This window comes from Staurois parvus, unplaced genomic scaffold (genome assembly GCF_062004578.1).
Source record: "Staurois parvus isolate SC_StPar_1 unplaced genomic scaffold, SC_StPar_1.0 ptg000892l, whole genome shotgun sequence".
In the NCBI taxonomy this organism is placed as follows: domain Eukaryota; kingdom Metazoa; phylum Chordata; class Amphibia; order Anura; family Ranidae; genus Staurois; species Staurois parvus.
This window is the reverse complement of record NW_028318688.1, coordinates 80,694-103,193: the sequence shown is the minus strand read 5'-3', so window position 1 is coordinate 103,193 and position 22,500 is coordinate 80,694. Positions and strand designations below refer to the sequence as shown.

At 48.2% G+C, this 22,500-nt stretch overlaps 1 protein-coding gene across 2 annotated transcripts in view; it reads left to right on the top strand.

Annotated features, from left to right (window-relative positions):
- Positions 1–22,500, top strand: part of DNAJB5 (DnaJ heat shock protein family (Hsp40) member B5) — a 47,973-nt gene that overhangs the window by 3,172 nt on the left and 22,301 nt on the right. The window contains exon 2 of one of the 2 annotated variants that reach the window (XM_089656152.1): positions 19,861–20,087. The exons of the other annotated variant lie outside the window; for it this stretch is intronic. Within the exon in view, the coding sequence (XP_089512278.1) occupies positions 19,949–20,087 (139 nt within the window). The 5' untranslated portion in view covers positions 19,861–19,948. The remainder of the gene's footprint in view (positions 1–19,860; positions 20,088–22,500) is intronic. 2 annotated transcript variants of the gene reach the window in all.

Sequence of the window (22,500 nt, the reverse complement as noted above, 5' to 3'; positions counted from 1 at the left end):
TTCATGGTCACCCAGTGTCAGAACCCCCCAACCCCTACATTACCCATGGACACCCAATGTCAGAGACCCTATATTACCCAGGACTCCTAATAGTATCCATGGACTTCCAATGGTGAAGCCCCTATATTATCCATGGATCCCCAGTGTCAGACCCCTGTACATTACCCATGGACTCCCTCCATCCCCCTTTATCACCTTCTGTCTGAGTCCTTTATTCTTTTGCCCTGATCTGACCTCTTCATAATTTCTGCCCAGTGACAGAAGCCTCCAGTGCCCTCTGGATTCCCCCACAGAGCTTGCCAACAGACAACTCCGCTGCCCCATGTGACCGGCAGTTCATGTATGATGAAATAGTTTCATTGTTTCTTCACCTCTTTCTGATCTGGCATCTACACTTTGCACTTTGTGTTCTCATTGGGTGTCATTAAATATCACCATGATGGAACCCTACAGCGTTTGTTGCTCTTTGGGTTTTGGCTATACCAGAGGATCTAATTATGGAGCTTGGAACACCTTCCAAACTGCAGATTGGCATTGATAATGGGAAACGGGTGACTATAGGGCATTGCTGTCAAATCTGATTGGCATGGAATCTGGGACACCCTCCCCACGTTCCTCCTCGATGTTGGACTCTCCAGCAGTCTGTGATTATCGGTATGGACTATGAGTTGCAGCATGGCAGGGACCTAGATGGTTGCCCATATCTTTTCCTTGAAAATAGCTCATTCCTCCACTCTTGGAGATTTAACCCTCGCAATAAAACATTTGACTTAACTCAGCATGATGGATCTTCTCTTGATGGCCTACATGATATATACGACTGCCTAAAGGTAATTGTGCTCTGCCCGTTCCGGGTCAGTGCCCCTTTAGTCTCGGCTCAGTGCCCCCTTAGGCTCATCTCAGTGCCCAGTAACAATGGTGCCCCGCTTGAGCTGTCCATTGGGGCAACAAATGGTGTTTAACGCTCTCTCTTCTGCTTTGCTGCTTCTCCTCCACCATGTCCTCAGCTTGGAGTTCATGCTTAGTAATGTAACAGGCTCCTACCAGGCTTCATTGATGGGGAAAGCCTGGCATTGCTGCCATGGCACCAAGCTGCCCTTTGAGCAATCCGGCAAAGGAAATCTCTGCATCCATGAGCACCGCCAATCCCCCTGGCATCCCCTCTAGTCAAACATAAAGGAAACTGGGACAAAGGCATGCATTGGGGGGGGGGGGGCTCTGGGCCATGATGTAATGTTTCCGGATCTGGGTGGGTGTCGGTTAACCCTTTGGACACAAAGTTCCTGCCTGTAGCGCCATTCCTCTTCTTTCGGTGAGGGTCTCAGATTAGGGAGGAACAGACCAACGTGGGCTTTACAGCCTGGCAGAACAACATGTCTGGATGGCTTGGCGTTAATGGCAAGAATGGGCCGGGCCAAGCAGTCTGTTCTCCAGCTGGGTGAGCCTATCGCTCGCTTATTGGTCTCCGGCAGCCTGTGCTTCCAGATTGTGGATGGCATGGGGAGGGTGTAGGGGCCAATTTAGTCTGGCACTAATTAATGCTTTCGTGATTGGCGCTGGAATCTGCGCTCTGTTCTTGACACGCACGGTAACACAAGTCCTAGGAAAAAAAAAAGGCTTCCTGCATTGCAAACTGGCTCAGAATCCTCCCCAGCTGCGATCATGCAGCTTGTGTGTCCTATATCCATCCCTGGAATGTACTTCCTCCTCCCTCCTCCTCTGCAATTCCCAGAATCCCAGCTCCGAAAAGCAATCCGTGTGTTTTCCCTGCTGCTTCCTTGTGTTGATGAGTCCAGACATGAACCAAAATAAGTCTTCACTGGTCAGTCAATGACCTCTGTCATGATGGAACGTCAAGCCTGGATCAGTCCAGCTGGCATTTCTGACCAACACCAGCCCCACCACAACCACCATCAACACCCCCCCCACCACCACAATCAACACCCCCCACCACCAACACAACCACCACCAACACCCCCCACCACCAACACAACCACCACCCAACAACGTAAAGAACAAGTCCACCCGACTGTGAGGTTTCAGTTGAGGGATGAAGTCTAATCAATTAATTTACCTTCTAATATTGGATAGGAATACTACAGGTGAGATCTGCTGCCATATTTCCCACCTCTATTCGCACCCCAGCTGGCCACCCATCCCATTGCATTGTTGAATGAATGAATATATATATATATATCTATTATGAGAAATCCAGCAGGGATGGTGGGAGACCCTCATAATGGGCCCACCAGGTGTTCTCACCTAAGAATTGAGTGCAGGGATGGTGGGCACAGCAGGTGTACAGACCTGGGTACCCACCACAGGGATGGTGGGAACCCCGCATAATGGGCACAGTGGATGTACAGACCCGGGAACTCAGCACAGGGATAATGGGAACCCCTCATAATGGGCACAGCAGGTGTGCAGACCTGGGAACCCCTCATAATGGACACAACAGGTGTACAGACCTGGGAACTCAGCACAGGGATGGTGGGAACCCCTCATAATGGACACAGCAGGTATACAGACCTGGGAACTCAGCACAGAGATGGTGTGAACTCGTTATAATAGGCACAGCAGGTGTACAGACCTGGGAACTCAGCACAGGTATGGTAGGAACCCCTCATAATGGGCACAGTGGGCGTACAGACCCCGGAACTCAGCACAGGGATGGTGGTAACCCCTCCTAATGGGCACAGCAGGGCCCAGTACCTCAGCACAGAGATCTCATTAGCAGATCCTGTAAGAGATAGAAAAGACTGTCAGGGCATTTAAATCTCCTCCACTGGCCTAAACCAGAAATATCAGTTTTCTGGGTGGACTCTCCCTTTTAATAGTTGCAGTGCCATGCCCTAGTTAGTAGTTGAAAAGAAATCTCTTCTCATAAGAAACTATTTCTAAAGACATGTTTCCTGTAAATGCACGTGTGACCAGGATGCACGTCTCTAGTAATGCACATTGCTGGTAGAGTCTCAGGACGCCAGCGGCGTGGATCGGCCTTCACGCACATTGCCGGTAGAGTCTCAGGGCGCCGGCGGCGTGGATCGGCCTTCACGCACATTGCCGGTAGAGTCTCAGGGCGCCGGTGGCGTGGATCGGCCTTCACGCACATTGCCGGTAGAGTCTCAGGACACCGGCGGCGTGGATCGGCCTTCACGCACATTGCCGGTAGAGTCTCAGGGCGCCGGCGGCGAGGATCGGCCTTCACGCACATTGCTGGTAGAGTCTCAGGATACCGGCGGCGTGGATCGGCCTTCACGCACATTGCTGGTAGAGTCTCAGGGCGCCGGCGGCGTGGATCGGCCTCCACATTGCAGCATTTGCAGTCACGTCGGTTGTGATCACACAGCTTGTAGTAGGCAGACTAGCACTTCTCATCGGTGACTCACTCAGCCATCATTTGCTGCAAATAGCAAGATCCCCGGCCTTCCGCTTTTCCCTTATGGGGACGTACTCCAAGCTGATGGTCTCGTGTTTGTCACATGGAGGGAGGAGAGAGCGATGGATGGAGCTTAATGGAGACCTGGCAGCAGATTGTTCACACGCTGCACACGTGTTCCCAGTAATGTGTCCGTTCTTCCCAGCATCTATTAACCATCACCGAGATCTCCCTCTGGCAATGCCTTCATTGCTTTTCTCTCCAGGAGGACGGCACCATCTTTGTTCAGGCATCATCCAGGGTCCACCATCTACTTCCAGGACAGAGCTGACACAATCCTGGTGCCTGTGCGGCGCTTGGCTGCGTTCACAAATGTCTGACACAGATCAGCCCCAGTGATAGAGTGGAGAGAGAGATTAGAACCCCTGTCGGGTTTTTATTGCGGTCTGTTAGGGAGATTCACTCTCCCAATTTGTCCTGTTTACTGTCATTACAAAGGGAAAGAAAATCCCAAATGTTGTCCCCAAAACAGGAATAGAGGAGACATTGTCCATTAGGGACCAAGAGATTTCCTTAACTTGTAGGGATTTCCTCTCACTTCCTGTTTTGACTATGAGACAGGAAGTGAAGGGAAGTCTCCCCAATGGGACACAGATGGCAAAAAAAAAAAAAAAAAGCTGACGGGTTATAGTTAGTGCACCGAAATGAAAATTCTGGTTCCGAAAACGAAAATTCTAAATGCACTTGGCCAAAACCCAAAATGCACAGTTTTTAAAAATGAATATAAATGAAATATAAATGGCACCGGCCGATTTTCGTGGTTCCTCCCCTTTTCAGTGATCGGGCATGTTGGAAAATTCGTGAAAAACGACCGATTTTCAACTCAATGATGGTCAAATCGTACGATCGTTTTTTCCGAAAAAGAATATGCGCCATGAGCCGTGACCTGGAAGGAACAGAAGATTCACCTGTTATACGGGGTTACTTTATGACTCGGTCGGCCGATTTTCAAAATCATTGATGGCGCCATTGTATTACTGAGCGAACAACGTTTGATTTTCGGACGAAAAATCGCTCGGTATTCGACCCGTGTATGGCCTGCATAAGTCATGACCCATATACGGGTATAGCTGTGTAGGCGAAACGCGTCAACCTGCTGTATCTACGATGTGATCTTTGCGTGGTCTGTACAATAAACGTAGATTTTGGCTCAGTGGCGGGAGTGCGGATCGATTTCTCCACCCGAGTGCTCAGTGGGGAGACCTGCTCATTAAAATCACATGCTGTCCGTCCTAGAAATGGGAAAAGCAGTCAGCCAATCACACGAGCGGGAAATTAGATTGCTGTTGCCATGGTAACGGGGAAAGAACATTGGGATTTTGTTGCAGAATTATAAAACTGAATGGGAATATGCAATGAAACAGGACCAGGAACGCTTCACCATCACTTTCCTGTTCTATTCAAAATTAATATTTAATAAATTAATAAAATGTATTAAATAAAACATGTTTTTTCATTACATATCGTCCCGGTGATGACATCACTGGGTCTCTGTGCTTCTCTAGGTAATGCAGGCAGATCTTGGCTACTTGGAGGATCCGTCAGGAGGCTGTACATAGCTTCCTGAAAGCATCACAGTACCGGTACTCCTGATGCAAGCAGTGGGCGGGCTCTTGGGAGGAGTTATTCAAATATCAAAGACTCCTTGATGGGTGGGTGTCAGTCTGGAGGAGTGGGTGTTCCTAGGAGGGCTGTATTTGCGTGCAGGGCGCCCACATGTGATGCTGAACGAACTGAAATCCAATGAGTAAAAGGGACGGGGTCAGGCTGGGGGGTGGGGACAGAAAGGGCTAGTTGATGTTGGACACCCTCCAGCCAGGAAATGAGGCGCGTTCTATCCTACTGGCTGCAGTTTCTAATGCACACTGTGAGAAGCCGTCATTGTTACCTGGATGGATTTCCCACTCGCTAGATTTTTACTGGCACCCTTATGTTTGGAACACTTTGGAATCTGTGAAAATTCAAGGCGGGTGTTCCCAGATTCCGAGCTCCGCCCCTTGGAGTTTTCAGAGAATTTGTAGGGAATCTATCTGCCAGATTCCTCGGGGGCGGAGTGCATGGGTCACTTTGAATGGGACGTCTATCTGCCGCTTTACGTTTTTTGGGGGGGGGGGGGTTTTGTTAGTGAGGAGAGGCTTCCTTTAAGCGCGGCGGTGTGAGATGGAGGTACGGCGGGAGCGAGTTGCGTTGGCTGTCCGGAGTCACGTTCCCAGCTGCGGTCCCTGATTCATGGCACTAATAATACCGGTTCTTGGAGGGGAGTGTTCTGGCACGCTGAGACACTAGTACAGTACATCACGCTGCAAGCCTCGGGGGAGGGGCCGCCGATTGTTCTCCGCAGACATTTCCCCGGAATGTTATTAATAGACGCCTGACAAGTGCGATATGTACTGTACACCGCGCTCAGCGCCTGACACATGGGAGAGAAATTCCAGGAATTACCTCCATTGCATGCTGGATGTGTCAGCTGCTGCTGGGGGGGGGGGGCTGAGACTCTCGGATTCTGATCAAAGAGGAAAAATCAACACATCGCTCCTCGAACTCGGAGCACCGGATCCCCGAATAACTCGGAGCACCGGATCCCCGAATAACTCGGAGCACCGAATCCCCAAATAACTCGGAGCACCGAATGCCCGAATAACTCGGAGCACCGGATCCCCGAATAACTCGGAGCACCGAATCCCCAAATAACTCGGAGCACCGAATCCCCGAATAACTCGGAGCACCGGATCCCCGAATAACTCGGAGCACCGAATGCCCGAATAACTCGGAGCACCGAATGCCCGAATCCCCGAATAACTCGGAGCACCGAATGCCCGAATCCCCGAATAACTCGGAGCACCGAATGCCCGAATCCCCAAATAACTCGGAGCACCGAATCCCCCAATAACTCGGAGCACCGAATCCCCGAATAACTCGGAGCACCGGATCCCCGAATAACTCGGAGCACCGGATCCCCGAATAACTCGGAGCACCGAATCCCCGAATAACTCGGAGCACCGAATGCCCGAATCCCCGAATAACTCGGAGCACCGGATCCCCGAATAACTCGGAGCACCGAATGCCCGAATAACTCGGAGCACCGAATGCCCGAATCCCCGAATAACTCGGAGCACCGAATCCCCAAATAACTCGGAGCACCGAATCCCCAAATAACTCTGAGCACCGAATGCCCGAATCCCCGAATAACTCGGAGCACCGGATCCCCGAATACAAGGAGATTTATGCAGGCTATAGACGGGTCAAAAATCAGCTGATTTTTCGGCCGAAAAAAAAACAAAATCGGCTGATTTTCGACCCATCTGTGCGTTAATTGGTCGGCCATTTTTCGGGGTTTTGGCACATTTTTTTAATCGGTAAAGTTGGAAAATTCATGGCCGATTTTCCCGGCATTGATGGGCAAATCCGCCGATCGTTTTACCGATAAAAAATCTGCACATGAGCCGTCACCTGCAAGAAGAAGAAACAGAATTCCAGTCCTCTATTATATTTTATATGAAAAGTCTTGCAGTTGCAACAATGTATCCGAATAAAAACATCTGTATCCGAAATGGATACAAATAGATACATTGTTGCAACCGCAAGACTTTTTCATGTAAAATATAATAGCTCTCTGCAAGGGACAGAAGTAAAAATGCCGGCCGTAGACGGGACAAAAATAGGCCGATATTTTTTTTTTTTTTCCCATTGGTGATAACGTCGGCTGATTGAGCGATCGATTTTTAATTATTTTTTTTAAACGCCTGATTTTCGACCTGTCTATGGCCTGCATTAGGCTCCATGTACACTGCAGCTGATAAACTGACGTTCAGGAGCTTTTCTGCGTTTTTTTTTTTTTCCCAGCAGCCCCTGAACTCGCCATAATGTTTTCCTCTGTGTCCGTGTACACATCGTCGTTTACGGGCAGTTGAGTTTACAGTCGTTTTTTGGAACGCACCAAACTTGCATTCAGGAGTAGATTTGATCAGTGTGCCAAACGCTTGTAAATGCGGCTAACCGCGTTTAGAAGCGTTTTTTAACTGATCCATATCCAGATGCTGTCCGGAGCCTTTTCTCATCATCAGAAATGCATGCAAAGCGTTTTCCATGTATTCCGATGGACCCGGTACACCAGCGCAGTCAGTTTCATGTTTGGCGTGAAGGAAACAATGGTAGAACGCGCCGCGTTATCCTCATGATGGGATCCATAGTGACTACACTTCCAGTCCGGACGCTTTCCCCCCGCCTTCCAGTCCGGACGCTTTCCCCCCGCCTTCCAGTCCGGACGCTTTCCCCCCGCCTTCCAGTCCGGACGCTTTCCCCCCGCCTTCCAGTCCGGACGCTTTCCCCCCGCCTTCCAGTCCGGACGCTTTCCCCCCGCCTTCCAGTCCGGACGCTTTCCCCCCGCCTTCCAGTCCGGACGCTTTCCCCCCGCCTTCCAGTCCGGACGCTTTCCCCCGCCTTCCAGTCCGGACGCTTTCCCCCCCGCCTTCCAGTCCGGACGCTTTCCCCCCCGCCTTCCAGTCCGGACGCTTTCCCCCCCGCCTTCCAGTCCGGACGCTTTCCCCCCCGCCTTCCAGTCCGGACGCTTTCCCCCCCGCCTTCCAGTCCGGACGCTTTCCCCCCCGCCTTCCAGTCCGGACGCTTTCCCCCCCGCCTTCCAGTCCGGACGCTTTCCCCCCCGCCTTCCAGTCCGGACGCTTTCCCCCCCGCCTTCCAGTCCGGACGCTTTCCCCCCCGCCTTCCAGTCCGGACGCTTTCCCCCCCGCCTTCCAGTCCGGACGCTTTCCCCCCCCGCCTTCCAGTCCGGACGCTTTTTCCCCGCCTTCCAGTCCGGACGCTTTTTCCCCGCCTTCCAGTCCGGACGCTTTCCCCCGCCTTCCAGTCCGGACGCTTTCCCCCGCCTTCCAGTCCGGACGCTTTCCCCCGCCTTCCAGTCCGGACGCTTTCCCCCGCCTTCCAGTCCGGACGCTTTCCCCGCCTTCCAGTCCGGACACTTTCACCCCCTTCCAGTCCAGGACAATTTTCAGCTTTCAGCGCTATCACACTATGAATGACAATTTCGCGCTCATGCAACACTGTACCCATATGACATTTTTTAGCATTTTTTATAGAGAAAACTTTTTATTTTGGTGGTATTTATTCACCGCTGGGATTTTAATTTTTTCTTCTATTTAAATGAAAAAGTTCAAAAATTTTGAAAAAAAAGTTTTTCTTATAAAAGTTTGCAAATAAATAATCTTTCTTCACAAATCTTGGCCAAAATGTATTCAGTTATCTTTTTAGTAAAAAAAAAAAAGTATAAAAAGTAATGTATAGTATAGGCTGCTTTCACACTGATCTGCTGCGGTTTACCTCTGATCCCAACTGCACTCCACCTCTTATCCCGGCTAGCGGCCTCCAGAGTGGTGCCAGCAGCAGGAAAGAAGAGATCTTCAGGTCAGTGTGAAGAAATACACTGGGCATCATAGTATAGGCTGCTTTCACACAGCTCACACAGTATTTCTCAATGGCTGCAAGAATGCAGCCAGAGCGAAGGAGAAATGATTGCTTTTACACCCTAGCACTGTACTGCTAGGGTGCCAGTATGTTAAAAAAAATAAATAAATAAATAATATAAAAATGTAAAAACATTTTTTTTTTTTAACATACTGGCACCCTAGCAGTACAGTGCTAGGGTGTAAAAGCAATCATTTCTCCTTCGCTCTGGCTGCATTCTTGCAGCCATTGAGAAATACTGTGTGAGCTGTGTGAAAGCAGCCTATACTATGATGCCCAGTGTATTTCTTCACACTGACCTGAAGATCTCTTCTTTCCTGCTGCTGGCACCACTCTGGAGGCTGCTAGCCGGGATAAGAGGTGGAGTGCAGTTGGGATCAGAGGTAAACCGCAGCACATAGGGTGGCCTAGAACAGGAAGAGTTGCAGTTTGGGGGGGGTAGTAAAACCCCATAGTTAAAATGTGTTTCTACCCCAACCCCCCCCTTTAGCTGCAGTGGCCAGGGTTGTACACACGACACCCTGTCATGGTTGGTGGGTGTAGCACTTGCCAAGCATGACCCATTCTAGTGGAAGAGGCCGCTCTGCAAGTGCGAGTTGATGAGGGGAGGGGGGGGGACCAGGGAAAACACATTCTAATCAGATTAAACGTCTTCTTTATGTTGGCTTGATGTACAGAAGAGTCATGTGCTAAACACCGAAGGAGCATTCAGCTTTACACAAAGCCCACGGCGTGACAGCGGGCCGCGTAGCCGGGAGAACAGTACACTCCGTGTCAGCCTTCAAACAATGCCGCGCCGCCACCCACACTCCTCACCGCCGGCACACACTGTACCCAGCGCAGAGGCAAGGAATGCACCGGGACATTAACCCTCTCCCTGCCGTTCCCCCACCGGGCCGAGCGCAATCATCAGACAAAGCCGCCTTCCGCTGGGTGGCAGCACGCCGTTATCAGCGACTTATTCTACTCAGGAATAGAACGCCAACTAAATGAGGGCTCTGCGGGTGGAGGACAACGAGATTCTGCCAGTCGTGATTGGTCATAGGTGGACCTCGACGCAAGTGATTTGTCGATTTAATCGACTTAAATGATCTCTCATTCGATGGTCGTTACCTACAAAGGAAAGGATCAATTCACTTGAAATCAGTTGGATCTGATCTATACTGGGCGGCACGGTGGCTTAGTGGTTAACACTTCAGTAAATGGGTCATGGGCAGGGGCGGACTGACAACTCATGGGGCCCCCGGGCAATAGGGGATCATGGGGCCCCTTTGTCCTCACCCATACTCAAACCACACCCAAAAAAGCCTATGAAAGGTACTAGGGGCATCTCATGGGGCCCCCTACTGACCCTGGGCCCTCAGGCAGTGCCCGAGTGCACGAACGGTCAGTCCACCCCTGGTCATGGGTTCGATTCCTGACCATGGCACCTCCTGCATGGAGTTTGCAGGTTCTCCCTGTGCTTGCGTGGGTTTCCTCCCACACTCCAAAGACATGCTGGTAGGTTAATTGGCTCCTGTCCAGTCCTGTGCTAGTTTCATCCCTGGCCATGTGGGATCTCCTGCATGGTGGGGGTTGGGGAAAGACCTGGCAACCTACCCTGTAAAATAATTGCTAAGAGAATTCATGGAAAAAGTCGCTTACGAGTGACGGTTCATGCAATCGCCAAGGGTCGGATACCACTGAATGGATAGATAGACAGATGATAGATAGATAGATGATAGACAGATGATAGATAGACAGATGACAGACGACACAGACAGACAGACAGATTATAGGGGATGGATAGATAGATGATCTATATTTCCTATCAAAATGTCGTGTTATTGGTTGATCCCCTCCCGTTTATTGCAGGCAAATGATACCGTTCTTTCATCCGGAACAATCATTGTCTGCAACAATCGTATGGCAATGTGTATGGGCACAATGTAGAGTTGTGTTACATACCAAATGTTCAGTAAAGGCATTTTTTCGGACTGTAGGGTGTGGGTCAAGCCTCCCCTGAAGTCTAGGGGTAAGGATGTGTGGCCCTTAAGCTCTTTTCTCCCCTGCCTTGGGGGCCCTTATCTTCTCATAAGTCAGCTTCAAATATGTGTAATGACATGCCTCCTCCATTCTCTGCAGAAGGTGTGGCCACTTGCTGACTTGGCAGAATCCACAGGCAGCTTAACTCTTTAAAAAGACACAAGTTAAATCCAACACAATGAGAAGAGCAAGGGGTGGGGGGGTCTAGCTGGGATTGTAGTAACTACCTCTAAAACAGGAGGAGAGACCAGAGGAACATCTCAAATTCAAAAAGCAAGAAAAAAAGACATGCTGTTGTGGTAGCAAACACTGGTTATCCTCAGAACAGCCTGAATTCTTCAATAAGGTGCTGAAATTCTTTTAGGATATTTGATCCATGCTAAGTGAATTTCTTGCACAACCTTCTGCAGTTTTAGTCTGCAGTACAGAACTGTTATTGGAGCAGCTGTGGACTTTCTGTTAGCTTGGACAGGTCTGGTCATTCTTCTCTACGGTCTGGCCAGCCTTCTCTACTGGTCAGCCTTCCCTACGGTCTGGTCATTCTTCCTGTCTTATTAACAAGGTGTTTTACCTGGAGAACCACCGCTCACTGTATTTTTTAGGTTCCTCACCATTTGCTGTAAACTCTGCCGGCTGTAAGACAGTCGTGGTCAACTATTTGGGAAAGGTGGTATTAAGTGCAGCCCTTGACATCACCAGAGGCCCGGGCAATATTTTGTGGACATAATGCTACAGAAAGCAGTTAGGGACTGCATGTGTATAACAGGAGATGGTCAAAGACTATACACCCTCTGCAGGAGATGGTCAGAGAGTATGTGTAGGAGATGTCAGAGACTGGCGACCCGCTGCACGAGATGGTCAGAGACTGGCGACCCGCTCCAGGAGAAGGTCAGAGACTGGCGGCCCGCTCCAGGAGAAGGTCAGAGACTGGCGGCCCGCTCCAGGAGAAGGTCGGAGACTGGCGGCCCGCTCCAGGAGAAGGTCGGAGACTGGCGGCCCGCTCCAGGAGAAGGTCGGAGACTGGCGGCCCGCTCCAGGAGAAGGTCGGAGACTGGCGGCCCGCTCCAGGAGAAGGTCGGAGACTGGCGGCCCGCTCCAGGAGAAGGTCGGAGACTGGCGGCCCGCTCCAGGAGAAGGTCGGAGACTGGCGGCCCGCTCCAGGAGAAGGTCGGAGACTGGCGGCCCGCTCCAGGAGAAGGTCGGAGACTGGCGGCCCGCTCCAGGAGAAGGTCGGAGACTGGCGGCCCGCTCCAGGAGAAGGTCGGAGACTGGCGGCCCGCTCCAGGAGAAGGTCAGGGACTGGCGGCCCGCTCCAGGAGAAGGTCAGAGACTGGCGGCCCGCTCCAGGAGAAGGTCAGAGACTGGCGGCCCGCTCCAGGAGAAGGTCAGAGACTGCGCAAGGAGTCCCAAGGGCTGCACAATAAGTGTCAAAGAACCGCAGATAGGCACCAAGGCTGTAAAGTGTAAAAATCTCAGGAGGGCAGCAGTTTCTCAGATTCAACAACCTGTACATCTGCCACCAACAGCCATTCCACGGTCAGCGTTTCATAGTAGATCATTCAATATCTAATATTCCTTTGGACAACTGAATTCTTTGGTTGTGCGGTATTGAGTGGCGGTTGCATGATTCCATGCTTGCCTTAACCAGCATAGACACCTAATAAAGCAGCAGTACAAATAGATCATGTGAGTTATGATGTCACTGATGACATCAGTTTCCTGTAGCGGTATGACGAATGTTCCCGCTGAAAAGATGAATTCCCTTCCCCCGGCTGATGTATGTGGGAAGAAAGTCTCTCCCTAACTTCATGCTACAGAAGAACTAATTAACACAAAGTTTAAAAGACAATTAAATCCCCTGAACAGATGCAGTCATTCTAAAACGCCGCGTTATTAGCGGATAATTAAAGCTAACTGAGCGTGGACAGCCATTATGTGATGCAGCTTCCGCTAATAACTGGATGCAGCATGGGGAAATGTCTGCTAAGTGCCTGACAGACCGCCAAATCCAAGGGAACGCGGTTTATTCTCATCTGGCCATGATTTTTCACAAACTCCATTTTATTTACCTAAAAAAGAAAAAGAAGCAACATTTTATCGACGTATGAAACCAATGCAAGTATCGATCCTATAACAAGGGGTGATCGTTTTCAATAAAAAATCATTGGCATACAACACAGATTTCCACCACGGTGAGAGATACCCACTGGAGGTTCATTTTAAGTATTTACATATTTATAACAAGCAATAAATGAGCTTTACAGCAAGCCTTCACTGACCTCTGTAGCTGTAGGTACTGTGGAGCAATTCATCTTCAAAACGCTGTTTATTCTCATCTGGCCAAGATTTTTCACAAACTCCATTTTGTTTACCTAAAAAAGAAAATGAAGCAACATTTTATTGATGTATGAAACGAATGCAAGTATCATCAAATCCTGTAACGGGGCAATCTACCTTTAGTAACAAGAGACACACCAACAGGCAGTCCCATCAGGAGGGAGGGCTGCTGCAGACACCCCCCCACCAAGCCAATACACATAAACACGTACATCCCATAATAGTTTGCTCCCAAGTAAGACACACAATAGAACAATGGGATGCAACCACATGGCATTAAACAATCCACAACCCCCCACCCCAATATTAGGACAGATCACCCTGTACCCCTAACAGGCATAGGGTGACTTACACATAATAGGGATATGGAGAGCTGAGACAGGGGTCTCCCCACCTCTCCAAAGTGAGCTGGGTTCCATGGGCCCCCCACCCAAAGTGATTCCCGTCACAATTACATTCCATGGCTCTTACACCTATGGAGAAAAATCCCTAAAGGGAAACAAGCATTTATTGCTTGTTTAATGCCATGTGGTTGCATCCCATTGTTTTATTGTGTGTCTTACTTGGGAGCAAACTATTATGGGATGTAGGTGTATTGGGTTGGTGGGGGGTGTCTGCAGATGGGACTGTCTGCTGGTGTGTCTCTTGTTACTAAATGTAGATTGCCCCGCCCTGTGTCATTATACAGGGAGGGGGGTTGTTCCCTTGAATGTATATATCTTGTATCTGTGTTAAAATAAAGTAGTCTATTTCCTGGTTTTACTTCAAGATTGATGTCGTCTAGTCTTGTATGGTCAGCGGTGGTGTCTGTGGTCGGTGTTCAGACGGGGAAGCGGTAGTCTAACGGAAGTACCCAAGCGCAGTCTGGGGTCCGGTTCCGTTACAGTAATACAAAATATAATGCCTTATCCTCTTTAAAACATAATTTATTAAACATAGTAATGCACTCACATGTATTACAAGTTAAAACCGCATTAAAATGTTGAAATTTGAATCCACAGTAAAGTTTTCCAATATTGTTAAATACTTGCTGTATGTTGCTTTGAGTGTCGTGACGACAGAGCCCCTCCCCTACGCGTTACGCCACCGGGTTAGGTGGCTTCATCAGGGGGAATTTGCAGGTCCATTGGGGAAAAAAAACAAGACCAAATGTAATAAGTGCTAGGAGCTCCCAAGGAGAAGGGTGCTTTAGAAATATTATTTTTGTTGAAAATGTGACACTAATTTGAATTACGATGGGACTATGTGTGGCCATTGTCACTGTAACGGAACCGGTCCTGACTGCACTTGGGTATTTCCGTTAGACTCCCGCTTCCCTGTCCGAACACAGATCACAGACACCACAGCCGACCAAACAAGACTAGACGACACCAGACTTGAAGTAAACCAGGAAATAGACTAGTTTATTTGAACACAGATACAAGATACTCAGGGGACAATCCCCCCTCCCTGCATAATGACACAGGGCGGGGCAATCTACATTTAGTAACAAGAGACACACCAGCAGACAGTCCCATCAGGAGGGAGGGCTGCTGGAAACACCCCCAGCCAAGCCAATACACATAAACACATACATCCCATAATACTTTGCTCCCAAGAAAGACACACAATAGAACAAAGGGATGCAACCACATAACACCAAACAATCAACAACCCCCCACCCCAATATTAGGACAGATCACCCTGTACACCTAAGAGGCACAGGGTGACTTACACATAAGAAGGATATGGGGAGCTGAGACAGGGGTCTCCCCACCTCTCCAAAGTGAGCTGTGTTCCATGGGCCCCCCCCCCACCCAAAGTGACTCCCGTCACACTCACCAATAGGAGCAGACTCTCATCGGTTTGCTCTGGAGAGGAGCACAGTGCTGAGAGTTGCCCTTTTCCCCGGTTCACGAAGGTCAGCCTCTGCTGCGTTAGTCATTTCCATTCATTCAGCAGCAGAAGCGAGGTCCCCGTCCTTCCCAACCTCCGTCCAGAACATTCCGGATTACTCTGTCCCAACAGCCGGCTCTGTGTGTGTAGAACATGCTATTCTCCCACAGCCGTTCCAAAGAGGAAATGTTCTAGATTTTCTGTAAGTACTGGTACCGGAAAAAATATTTTCGATTCATGAATCGTTGTGCCAACTTTTCTCCGATTTTTTTGCTTCCTTTACGTTGCATTTTTAACTGGCATATACTTCACATACTACTACTCTTACTCTTGTCTGTGTGTTTTGTTTTTTTTTGTTTTGTTTTTTTTTTTACTTTTTAAATACACTTTATCACTAAATTGAATGTGGAGTTCTTACTTCTCAAAGAATTGTGCTTCTGAAGGTGTACTCTGGGATCTATCGATATTCTAGACCACGCAGTCAGCATGCCACTTTCCAAAGCGAATACAGAACAGGTAGCGCAGCATTCATACAGAACGAGCCGATATCGTTGCTTTCATAGGCCTATGTAATTAAAATCTATATATAGAACTTTAATTCATGCCTGTATAATTCCGGGGCAGACAAAATAATGTGGAATTCAGGAGCTAGTCGGTTCAATACAGGAGCCAGCAGGATATTTTTTTTTTTTTTTTTTCATAGGATCTAGCTGCATTGATGACAATTAGAGACAACTTCAAAAGTGAGGTGCAGCTGTAAGGTTCACACCGAATTCCACACCGCATCAGAATCGCAACCCGTTCATGCGAACTGCTGCAGGTGTGCATGTTACGTTATGAACACCCCGAAATCGGTCTACAAAACGCGGTGCGATGTGCAGAATTGGATCGCATGGGTGTGAATACGAGGGGCGGACTGACCATTTGGAAACTTGTGCACTGCCCAAGGGCCCAGGGTCAGTAGGGGGCCCCATGAGATGCCCCTGGTACCTTTTTCATAGGCTTTTTTGAGTTTGGGCAAGGACACAGGGGCCCCATGATCCCCTATTGCCCAGGGGCCCCATGAGTTGTCAGTCCGCCCCTGGTGAATATCCATGCGATCCGATTCTAGTGCGGACCCAAAAAAAGGGTCCTGCACGTTTTTGGTGCGGGTGCGGTGCGAATAGAGCCGCACAAAATGTATGGGTCCGATCGCACCGCACACAAATCGCATGCGATTAACAACACCCCGAAATCAGTCCACAAAATGTGGTGTGATGTGCAGAATCGGATCGCATGGGTGTGAATACCTATGCGATCCGATTCTAGCACGGACACAAAAAAAGGGTCCTGCACGTTTTTGGTGTGGTGCGAATAGAGCCGTACAAAATGTATGGCTCTGATCGCACTGCATACAAATCACATGTGATTTGCACAGGAATGCGGTGCTGTTCCTGTGCGAATCACATGCGATATACCGCACCGCATATATGTGAACCCGGGCTTAAGGAGCATTGGTTACTTGGCTGCAGTCCTGATATAACTGTATTTCTATTATATATAAACAAATGTTTAAAGCCCAACGCCAAGATATTATCAACCCCCTCCCACGCCCTTTGGCTAACAGTCGCTAGGAAAAAGGAAAAAAAAAACCAAAATGATCGAAATGCTCATTTTACTTTGTTTCCGCCCGCAGACCCCCACAACCACCAGGCCAGGGTTGTGGGGAATGGGCCTTTGTCTTCATCAAGGAGGGGACAAGGTGCTTTGCCAAGGTGTCCACCCTGACAAACTAAAAGTTCAGGGCATGTGTCCTGGTATGGCCACACTCTCCTGGCCACCCAGGCTGCATGCTTGAACAAGGGTCTTGTATAGAACTTGGGGGGATCTCAATTTCTTTTTCTTGGTTTTTTGAGCGAGGTTCCCCTTAAACCTTAACTGAAGCTTTAGTCATAGCATGATCTCTTTTCTTCTGTTTGCTATGGTATGGCCACACTTTCCTGGTCACCCAAGCTGCATGTTCAGTCTTGTATAGATTTTGGGGGGACCTCACTTTTTTTTCCTTGTTTTCTTTTTTTAGGGTTGTGGGGAATGGGCCTTTGTCTTCATCAAGGAGGGGACAAGGTGCTTTGCCAAGGTGTCCACCCTGAGAAAGTAAATGTTCAGGGCATGTGTCCTGGTATGGCCACGCTCTCATGGCCACCCAGGCTCCATGCTTGAATAAGGGTCTTGTAAAGAACTTGGGGGGGATCTCAATTTCTTTTTCTTGTTTTTTTGAGCGAGGTTCCCCTTAAACCTTAACTGAAGCCATAGTCACAGGATCATCCTTTTCTCTTCTTCTGTTTGCTATGGTATGACCATACTTTCCTGGTCACCCAAGCTGCATGCTTGTATAAATTTTGGGGGGACCTGACTTTTTTCCTTGTTTGTTTTTAGTGAGGTTTCCCTTAAACCTGAAGGGCCTGGTTTGATTTTTTTTGTTCTATGGGGAACAGGTAACGCAACCTAAGCTTTCCTATAGTGCTCAACAAGTCACAACTTATACAAAGCTAATCCTTTTGGGGCCCCTCTCTTGTGAATTTTGTATGATGAGCACAATACTTTCCCTCCGTTGCAGACCCCTACAGCCACAAGACCAGGGTTGTGGGGAAGGGGGTCCTTATCCTTACCAAGAAGGGAACAAGATGCCAAGGTGCCCCCCTTGGCAAGGTAAATGTTGAGGGCATGTGGCCTGGTATGGCCACACTTTCCTGGCCACACTTTCCTGGCCACCCAAGCTGTATGCTTGAATAAGGGCCTTGTATAGAACTTGGGGGGACCCCACTTTGTCTCTTGTTTTTTTGAGTGAGGTTCCCCTTAAACCTTAACTGAAGCCATAGAGTCACAGGATGATCCTACTCTCTTCTTCTGTTTACCTGTGTCAGGGCTCCAGGTATGACCAGAGGTGTGTGGACTGACACAGGGAAACGCAGGCTTCAGGAGTGATGTATAAGAATATAATTTATTAGGAACTACACAAGTATACAACGCACAGTACAACAAAACCAAACCTCCAACTAATGTCAGTATGTTCAGGAACACAGACAGGCGTAGTCAGGCTGCAGAGGTAGAGTGGTCAGGCAGGCCGGGTCAGGAACAATCGGGCAGACAAGGTACAAACGGAGCAGGCAGGAGAAAGGTCAGGAATAGCCGAGGTCAGTGCAGGCGGAGTTCGATCAGTGTCAGAGTCAAGCAGGGGAAACAGGCAGGCAGACAGGACCAGGTACAGGGGCTCATGGGAAACAAACACCAAGGCCCTGACTGCAGGTCTGGCCATTGCTTAAATACACCTCCTGCAATCAGCCTCAGGTGATGGCTTGATTGCAGGAGTGAGATTCTGGCTGCTGAGAGCACCCGCTGGCCAGCACTGGTACTGCAGCCCACAAGGCATGTGAGCCCCAGCACCACCTGTGCTGAGCCCATTCCTGACACTTGGGATCCTTCTATGAGTGTCCACAACAGTGCTTGCTTGATAGTGGAAGCAACACTTCCACTACTTCCAGTGGCTGGGTCTTCTCTCATAAGCACCCAAGGCCATTTCCGAGCCATCTCGATCCATTTAGTCAATATGAAAAAAGTAACTGGCTCACTATACGGTAGAGACCCTAAAGAGGCATTAACTCATTTCTCGACACCACCACCACCAATCAGGATCCAAAAAATACCCCATGGTTCTATGGGGAACAAATGACGCAACCCAAGCTTTCCCATAGTGCTCAAAAAGTCAAAACATACACAAAACTAATCCTATTGGGGCCCTTCTCCTGTGTCTTCTTGAATTTTGTATGTTGAGGATAAATGTGTAACATTTCACTCTGAAGTCAATATGTGTAAATGGTTAATTTACATTCAACCTGTATTTGGTTCTCCTCATCTACTCGTCTATGTTCGTCCCGTACCTGAGTGTCCCAAAGCCATTGTCAAACACGTTTTTTAGTCAAAATGGTTTTCCTAGCTGTAAGTGCCACATGGTCTTATAAAATGTCACAGGACAAAAGTTTGGCCTTTTTAGTCTGATCTTGATTTCCTTGCAATCTTATAATGCTATAAAAAGTTCCAAGGTCTTCTTAGATATTTACAGTTCATGTTGAGGGTGGAAGAAAACTGCATCTGCCGGTTAATAACAAAAAAAAAAAAAAAGATCTACAGAACATTTTCCAAATGGAGTTGGAAGGTCAGAGATTTATGGCCATTTTCTTCACTGTTGGTGATGTTTTCTAGTATCGAAGATTAGAGAAGAAGCAGAGAATGGAGTAGGACGTTCAGCGTTAAATACAGTAACACTATAAAAAGCACTGGCAGGTGGCCCAGAGGTGCTGTTTCTCAGCCGAAACTTGGATAGGGCTTGAACTTCAATCCCTATAACCTGCAATGGAGATTTGGAGGTCTCCACAAGTTATTCCTGTGTGAAATTAAGCTTTGGTGCTATCCTGCTGTGAATGGTGGCTACCAGCTTCTTCAGATACCTCCGAGATCTCCTTCCAAGACTTAACTTAATCCTACAGAATTTGACCTAAACCTACAGAATTTGGGTTCTCTTTTGACCTAGAAACAACTCCATTGTGATACACCATCTTGTAGCTACCTCATTACATGTTTCCGTCAATCATGTCAAGACTCATCTTCCTTCCATCACTTGATTTATGAGTCCCCCTTGCTACAAAACAAACTGTGTTTCCTTCTACTAGATGTCTGCCTAAAAAGCCTAGAAAGAAGCCTGCTATACTACTGCCGCAGTGGGAAGCCCACTCCAACAAGCTCTTAGGCCCACAAATCATGTTTAAGTGTGAACCCAGGCAAAAAGCCGGCAGCGATTTTTTTATCAAGTCTATTGGGGACGGAGCTCAGGAGAAGCGGAAGACCACATTTTTCAGAGTGGGGATTACCTTAGGAATTTTATCCGCCCATTTTGGGGGTAGGTATATTTCCACCGTCTGTCGATAATGCATGCAAAACGTGTATCTGTCAAGTCCTTGTTTGGGAAACGCAAGAATTTTGTTATTAATGGAAGCATTTACATTGTCTGGGTTAATTTTTTGCCATAGATGGGCAGATGTGTTACTGAGAATGGTGGCAATCAGAAGTTTGCCTTTGTACAGGCTGACTAAAGTGTCTCTGGCGTGACTTCTCAAACCTTTATGACAGTAAAGCAGGCATCTAGAAGCCTTCATGAAGCCTTAAATCTCTGGGGGGGGGGGGGGGTGATGTACTATGCAAATACATTGTTCAGTTCCAAGAGCCAAGTCATTGTACATGGTTCTAGAAGTCAAGCTTGGGTCCACCTCACCTACAACACTATTGGTAAGTAAAGCTAACCATCATAGCCAAGGGCCAATTCCAAGTCAACCCCAAATTAGACTTTTGGAACTGAACCTGGTCCCAAGGTTAAGGGCTACCAGGGCATCCCTACAACTACCCAAAGATACAGTTGAGGGTCTTCTTTGCAGTCACCTTTACAGTTTTAAAACCTTAATCTGTTCTTTAAATATATATATATAACCTTCCACAATTTTCTGTGCTGTCCATTTGGGGGAGCTCGGTTAGGGCTTCCATCTCTCCTCGCTATGGAAAAGGGTTGGAGCTCACTTGCACAGGTTGAAGAAAACCTGAAAAACTGAAATGGTGGATTGTCGTCCCCACTTTCCCCCATGGAAGTCCCCCGCAAGCCATCCTTTCAACTGTTACATGGCTTAGATTGGATCAAGCGTGGTTCTAAGGCCGATTGTTCGACTCCTAAACTTAGAGCAATGGCAATGTTTTCAATTCATAAGAATTCTAAATATCTGCTTAAAAAACGATCCAAAAATTTTTGATGATCAATAAAGGAGCAATGAGAAATGTGCTAGTCTCAAACCCAAAAAGTGTTACACCGTCAGGACCTAGGTCAGGCTTGTTCCCAATTTGACCGTACATAAGCAGTGAACTATTGGTAATCTGTTCTCCCAAGCAGGGGCGGACTGACAACTCATGGGGCCCCCGGGCAATAGGGGATCATGGGGCCCCTGTGTCCTTGCCCAAACTCAAAAAAGCCTATGAAAAAGGTACCAGGGGCATCTTATGGAGCTACTACTGACCCCGGGCCCTCGGGCAGTGCCCGAGTTTCCAAATGGTCAGTCCGCCCCTGCTCCCAAGAAAAGGGAACATTTGAGCTCAAACGTTCTCATAAATGGGAGTATTTCATGGGAAGTGTCTAGTTGTTTCAAAAGACTGAAACAAAGTGGAAAAATATAATTGGGAGATCTGATTGTTTTAGTAGCCAGGGACTGACTCAGCCCACAAGGATTTAAAGTGGTTGTAAACCCTTACATATACCCGGGGAAGTGACTGGTCTCAGATGATACACAGAGATTAAACAAATCCTCCTGCATGATTTGTACCGGTTTATTCTCCTGCTTAGGTTGTACCTGTTTACCTGTTGATCTTCTCCACATCTGTTCAAAGTGCCGAATTTACACAGGATCTCCCAGCTCTAAAAAGCAGGGGGCAGGGAGCTGAAATTACATCAATGAGGAGAGCTCTAAGAGCTGATTGGAGGGAAGGGACATAACTCCCCTTCACACAGTACACAGGAACATAGTTGAGGCTGTCAATCACAAGCTGGGCCATCCCCAGTTACCATTTTTCTATTGGTGTCAGGAAAACTTGTCAGAAGTGACAAGGCAGCAGACAGAAATGACACCTAGTGCACTGGATTGAGACAAGCACACACTCTAGAGGGATATGCTTTGTTCATATTTCATGTCTCAGGTTTACATCCACTGTAATTCGAATATTACTTTAAGAACTCTGTTTTGTATCCAACAACTGATCATATATTACCAAATGACCTGAAAAGAAGGCAAAGATGACATTTCATTGGGCAGCACAGTGGCTAAATGGTTAGCACTTCCGCCTGGCAGTACTAGGGTCATTGGTTCAAACCCCAGCCACAGCACCTCCTGCCTGGAGTTTGCATGTTCTCCCCGTGCCTGCGTGTGTTTCCTCTGGGTACTCCGGTTTCCTCCCACACTCCAAAGAAATGCTGGTAGGTGAATTGGCTTCTGTCTAAATTGTCCCTAGTATGTGTATGTATGAATGTGAGTTAGGGACTTTAGATTGTACGTTCCTTGAGGGTCAGGGACTGATGTGAATGTACAAAAAAGGTACAAAAAAAAAAATCTCCAAAAGGCATCAAATTACAGATTAGACATTCTTATAATATGTCAACAAAAGTTAGATTTTATTTCCATCATTTACACTTTCAAAATAACAGAAAACAAAAAAATGGCGTCTGCAAAAGTTTGGGCACCCTGCAGAGTTAATATCTTGTACTGCCCCCTTTGGCAAGT